Source organism: Oreochromis niloticus, linkage group LG8 (assembly GCF_001858045.2).
Source record: "Oreochromis niloticus isolate F11D_XX linkage group LG8, O_niloticus_UMD_NMBU, whole genome shotgun sequence".
Lineage (NCBI taxonomy): Eukaryota > Metazoa > Chordata > Actinopteri > Cichliformes > Cichlidae > Oreochromis > Oreochromis niloticus.
This window is the reverse complement of record NC_031973.2, coordinates 1,704,001-1,710,000: the sequence shown is the minus strand read 5'-3', so window position 1 is coordinate 1,710,000 and position 6,000 is coordinate 1,704,001. Positions and strand designations below refer to the sequence as shown.

The following is a 6,000-nucleotide window of genomic DNA, read 5'->3' as shown; positions in this document are numbered from 1 at the left end:
TCAAACTGCTCTCACCTCCAGCTGCTCTGTAATTTTGCCGTCTGTAAATCAGTTTCATTGTTTTCGTGCTGGCAGTCAGCCTGTCGAGCCCGTCAGTCACCACGAAGCACTCTGGTTTAGTTTAAGGTGGACTGGACTGATGGTGCGTGCGTACTCTCAGAGTACGTTGAGTGTTGTGGAAGAATCAGAGAGCTGCGTTTGTGCTGCGTTCATCACAAACTGAAAATGTCACATTTACAGTTTGTGTTCAGCGTGTTCTGCTTATTGGAGCGTTTTTATAGGAAGCTGTAACACTGGCCGCCGTTAGTGTCTAATGAAACTGTTTCTCTCATTATGATCGTTTATTCACTGAACGAGAAATAAAGTGAGACTGAAATCTGTCTGCGCAGCGTTAAATTCAGACTGTTTTGTGTCTGTATGCACGCTAACCACCGCCGCCGCCACCACCGCCGCCATTGCGGCTCAGCATAACTATGCGGACCGGCTGCACACTTTTGCAGCTGCAGAGTGAGAGCAGTGACTCAGAGCTGAACGCTCTTCAGACCTGCAGGTTGTTGTCGACCCCGCAGCTCCTGAGAACTGTAACCATGTTTTATGTAGCGCGCTGCTAAAGGTCGTTGTGGTTTAATTAAAGCTTAATCACTGATCCCAGCGCTCTGAACCTCTGAACTACAGAAAAACCCAACGACACACAAACCATCAGCCAGCAGCTGGTTTACAAATCAGTTATTAACCAATTAGCAGTGATTACTGACGGTGCCACAGGCTGCTAACAGTAAAAACACTTCGATCAGCAGCACGATGGAGCTGTCTCTCCTGCTCAGTCAGTCTGCAGCTGAGCTCGAAGCTGTTTCTTTGGTATTTTCTGTTTATGCATAAAAGATTTCTTTATGTGAAGAGTTTCTGGAAGTGTTTCACCAGGAAAAGAGCCGACCGACACGCCGTCAGTCCTCTGAAAGCTTCTGTTGGTTTTTTCATTTCACGTCTGAGTTGTTGAGTGAACGCCGCTGCAGGAGGTGGCACAAACGTCTGTTTTCTGCCTCGCACACCACTAAAACCCAAAACGCCCACATTTGACCCGAGCGACCTCCTGACGAGCCGCGCTGACGGGACGTCGGCTCTGACGGCTCGCCTGTAAATGAGGTTTCTGTCTGTCGGGCTGAAAGGTCAGGCGGGCACAAACCATCAGACGTGACAGCTGATAGAGACGTGGAGATAAGCCCGCGGAGTCTCCCGGCTCGTGGAGCTGTAATTGGCCTCGTCGCTGGAGGCTTGGAGTGCTCGCACAGATGAAGCACAGCACTCGACACACTTTCAACCTTTCGAATCACAAGTGACGACAAAACGTTCTGACCCGGCGGGACTGATTTAGTTTCAGGTGGTTCTGACACAGATTTACAACATGAAGTCTGACACGTTTAAAGACCAACACTGGGACGCTGTGTGCGCTGCAGTCTGGCTTCAGGGCCAAACCTGCCTGATGTGGCGTACTCACAGTGCGGGCTCTCCTTGCCGCCTGCTTTCAGCAGCAGCTTGGCGATGGGCGTGTTGTTGGTCATGATGGCGATGTCGAGCGGCGTCAGGCCCTGGCTGTTGGGGGTGTTCAGGTCCAGCTCTTCGGCTGAAAACTGGTACAGGAGGATCTGCACGGCGTCCAGGTCCTGCTGCTCCACCGCCTCAAAGATGCAGTCGCTGCCCTGCATCGTCTGAAAGCGAGAACCAGCATTTTACCAGTCTGGACACGTGGTCATGTGACTTTATGACACAAACCAAACGTGAAGATCATACAAACCTGGAGCCAAAACAAGCAAAACAACAGGAAGCTAAACAACAACCAGCAGACCATCGAACGAGCTCTGGCTAGGAGACGACGGCGGCATTTCCTGATCGACAGTTTGAGCTTCCTGTACTGATGGTTTATGAGCACACGGTGTTTCCACAGCTTCAGCTCTGAAACACGGAGCTCTCTGGGCGCTCGCTTTACACCAATCATGTGATTAAGCAGCCTCGTTAGCCGCCAGATGTTCCAGCAGCTGTTTGAATCAGAGCAGACATCCTTAAAAGAACAGAGAACATTTCTCAGTTTCCACGTGTGATGAGTTTAAAAAACGCCGCTGTTTGGATCATCCTTTCGGGGACGGAGCTGTACGTCTCCCACCTTTGGCGCCGGCCGTGCCCACCTCACCTGCACGCCGCGGGACGATGGAAGTTCCTGCTGGCGTTTGATGCCTGGCGGGGAACGCCGCGCCGCTTCATCCCCCTCAGACCTCACGTGGAGCATCTCTGACACCAATGCTCAGGCGCCTCGGGGACATCATAGCGTGAATCGGACACGTATGACATGTGCGCACGATCATGTGGTCACCATGGGAACAGGCCTGCAGCAGTTTGTGTTGTCAGTGAGCCGTCCTCAGGATTCCTGATCTCTCCATGTTTGTGCTGAGACACTGTGTGTGTGTAACTGTGTGTCTGTCGGTGCCCAGAGAAGGTCAAAGGCCGCTGAGCTCAGGTCACATGACACTCAGTATGATCAGTTTGCTGTTTATTCAAAGAAGAAGCAGCTGAAAACAACCTTTTTGCTGAAGTGGACGTTTAGATGAGATGATTTGAGTCACTTTCACTCTTTAATCTGCTGATTCTGATTCTGATGACTCGCTCGAGCGTCGGCTCAGTGTTTCTGAAATGAGCCGCCTGATCTGACTGAGCTCACAAACAGCGAGTGAAACCGTGGCGACCCGAGACAGAGACGACGTTCACCCTGACGGATCTGTCATCGGTGACAGGATTAGACCACGACGACGGTCAGCGATTAAAAACAAAGTCTGGATTCTGGCGAGCGGAGCTGTCCAAAACTGGCCAACAGAAACTAAAATAGAGCAGTTATCATTTATTATTATTATACTTTAATTACACTGTGTTATTTTGTTATTATTTTAATTTAATTTTTTGTGGAAAGCAAAAGAAGAATTTCATTGTTCAGGGAAAAATATTTCTTTACTGAGCAAACTTCAAACTTTACTTTAAATACTTTAGAATTTTACATACTTATACTTTATACTTTGTACTAAACAGTAATCACACTTTATTTTATTATAAGACTCGTAGACATAAAGAATACACTGTAATATAATGTAACATGAATGAATGTAACTAATTAGTAATTAGTCAGTTCATTTATAAATGCACTGTAATTTAAAATGATCACACCAGAATATTAAAATGACCCTTTACTTATTTATGGGATTAAACATTACTGTAATTATCATTATAAATACACTGTATTTAACATATATTATAATCACATCATCATATTACACTCATCATACTGCATTAAACTAATTTATAATGTAACAATGTAATTATAAAAATGTAATAATTAATAACATTTATATAAACAGTGTTTTACTGTATTTAATTACAAATAATGTAAATACAATATTTATAATTATACTATAATTATTTATTACTATTCTGCAGATGTTTATCTATGTGTTTTTACTTTATTATCACTAAACTTTATATTACACTAATTATACTATAGTTACACTAATGTATTGTAATTTGTTACGTCCCTCTGCAGCCTCTAATCTGCTCAGTGTGTTCAGCTGGTGCTAACTGGCCACTCCTAGTCAGGTGTGGATAAAGGCATACCTGAGGCAAGCTTCCCGGGGAGCTCACTTGTCTTTGCCTTGGTGGCACCAACCTGGTATTCCATTTTAAGATAAAACCTCTTCTCACCTTCAATCTGGTATTCATCTTCTTTTTTTATGTTGCGGCTTTGAGCCGGGTCGTAACATAGTTACACAGTGATCTATTCATAATTGTGGCAACTCCAATAAACGTACCCTGTAAGTAATAAAGGTATAAATACACCAAACTTCATCACAGTGTATTTGTACTACATTTCTCGATGTTTCCACATATAAAACCTGAGTGCTGGAAACGAGACGACTTTTCGAATGTTTCCTCCTCACGGAGTAAAGAAGCAGCGAGGAGGAAGCTGGTGACACGGGAACAAAGTGTTTCTCTGCTCAGCCTTCCCAGGCTGGAAACGGCTCCTGTTTCCTTCGTTTGTCTCTGTAGACGTGACGGCAGCGAGCGGATATGGAAACATTTTAATTTGTTCTTTGTCAGGCTGACAGAGAGCGACAGCGACCGTCCACAGCGCGCCGGCTCCTTTCAGGTTTATCACAAAGCGTGTGAACAGAGAAACGCATCCTGCAGGCCGCTGCGTGGCTGTTATCGCTGAGGACGGCGCCGGGCTGAGCTACGCCTCCTGAGACCACAAAGCCTTTAACAGAACACACGCTGGGTGGTGCAGGTGGAGCTGCAGACCGTCAGAGACGACGTGGGCCCTCATTAACTGGTTTAAAGTTGGATTAACGCTGATTCAGGACCAGCTTGGGTTGATTTAGCACCAGTCTTGGACTGGTTTGACTGGTTTCTCTGGGAGATTTTCACGTCTTTTTTGGAGGCTCCTGGATTTAGATACAGATTAGAGGTTTTGAAGTGGAGAGCTCACCAGTGTTGGTTTGGGCTCACTCCAGTTCTGTTAGTGATGTTTCCACCTTTGACTGGACTGTGCTGATTTAAAATCTTGGGGAACTTCCCACAGTCGGTTTCAGTGAATTTAGTCTCAGCTTGATTTCAACACTTTCAGACTAAACTGGGAGGAGCTGATGTGGGCGGAGATTCAGAGTCACCTGTGACTGGGTTTGGATGCTTCTTGGAGTATCTTAGGAACTTGCTGCAGTTGTTCTGTGGACACTGGACACTGGCCTGGTGGACGAGTCACAGGTTTTCAGTCTGTGTCAGTATCTTTAGGATTAAGATCAGTGGACTATGGTTGTGGTTTTGAACTAGTTGACCATCGTGAAACACTTGTTCTGTGGACTGAAAGTGTCTCGGTGTCTTCATGTAGTCCTGGAGGTTTGTTTTCCTGCTGCTGAACGACTCTGAACAATCTGTGGCAGAGATTTAACTTCTAAGAACTAAAGACAGCTTGTACTAATTTCGGATGCGTCTTTTCACTGGAGTTGGTTTGAAACCGTTTTGGAAGAGTTTGGGAACGAGCTTCCTGGATTCGGAGCGTTTTGAGGCTGAACTTGTTTCTACTTGTTACTCTGAACCTGGTGTTCTGTTTACACCAGGGATGGTTTTGAACTTGTTTGGGACCAGTTTACCATCTCGACTGGTTTAGCTGATTCTAATTTACAGCTTGGATTTGGGACGTCCTTGAGAATGTTCTGTGGACACTGGACCCCCATTGGATGGTTTTTGGACTTTGTTGGGGTTGGTTATTATCTTTGTTTTGGAGAACCTGACCCTGGAAATGGTCTCCCTCTCTCCGTCTGTGGTCCATCTGCTGCAGCTCCTTGTGAGTTTGGGCTCCTGCAGAATGAACACGGGGACCTTTGGATGGTGGAGATTCAGACTCTGAGCCTAAACGTCAGCAGAGTTCTGCAGATCGACTCGTACTTCGCTGTACTCGGAGCCTTTTGTTTCCTCCCCCGTCTGCCTCTTTGTTTCATGTCTGCTGCTGTGGCTGGTTTGTAAATGTCAGCAGGCTGGCAGAGAGAGTTCTGGAAAGCTTTACACACACACACACACACACACACACACACACACACACACACACACACACACACACACACACACACACGTGTGTGCAACATGACCTGTAACACTTGTCACACATGATGAGTCGCAGCGACCAAATGTTTCGCAGGGCAGCAGGGAGGCGGTGATGATGGCAGCAGACAGAGACGAGCCTGAGAAAAGATGGCGTGCTGCTACAAACCAAAGACACCGTCCACAGTGTCCTTGAGCAACTCTGCGTTCTCAGTTCACCGAACTCTGCAGCCGTGGAGTGACGGACAGTCTGTCTTTAGGATGCTGGTCTGAGATCAGATTAAAGGCGCGACAGTCGAGAGCAGAGGCTCTGACGACATCGCCGTTAACAGAATTAGCGAAAGCGCGTTTATTGATCCTTTGGTCAGA

The 6,000-nt window shown here is 46.5% G+C and overlaps 1 protein-coding gene across 1 annotated transcript in view; it reads right to left on the bottom strand.

Annotated features, from left to right (window-relative positions):
• Window positions 1–6,000, bottom strand: part of ankfn1a (ankyrin repeat and fibronectin type III domain containing 1a) — a 77,126-nt gene that overhangs the window by 32,455 nt on the left and 38,671 nt on the right. Inside the window, 1 exon segment of the mRNA XM_019362386.2 lies at window positions 1,496–1,706. Within this exon segment, the coding sequence (XP_019217931.1) occupies window positions 1,496–1,706 (211 nt within the window).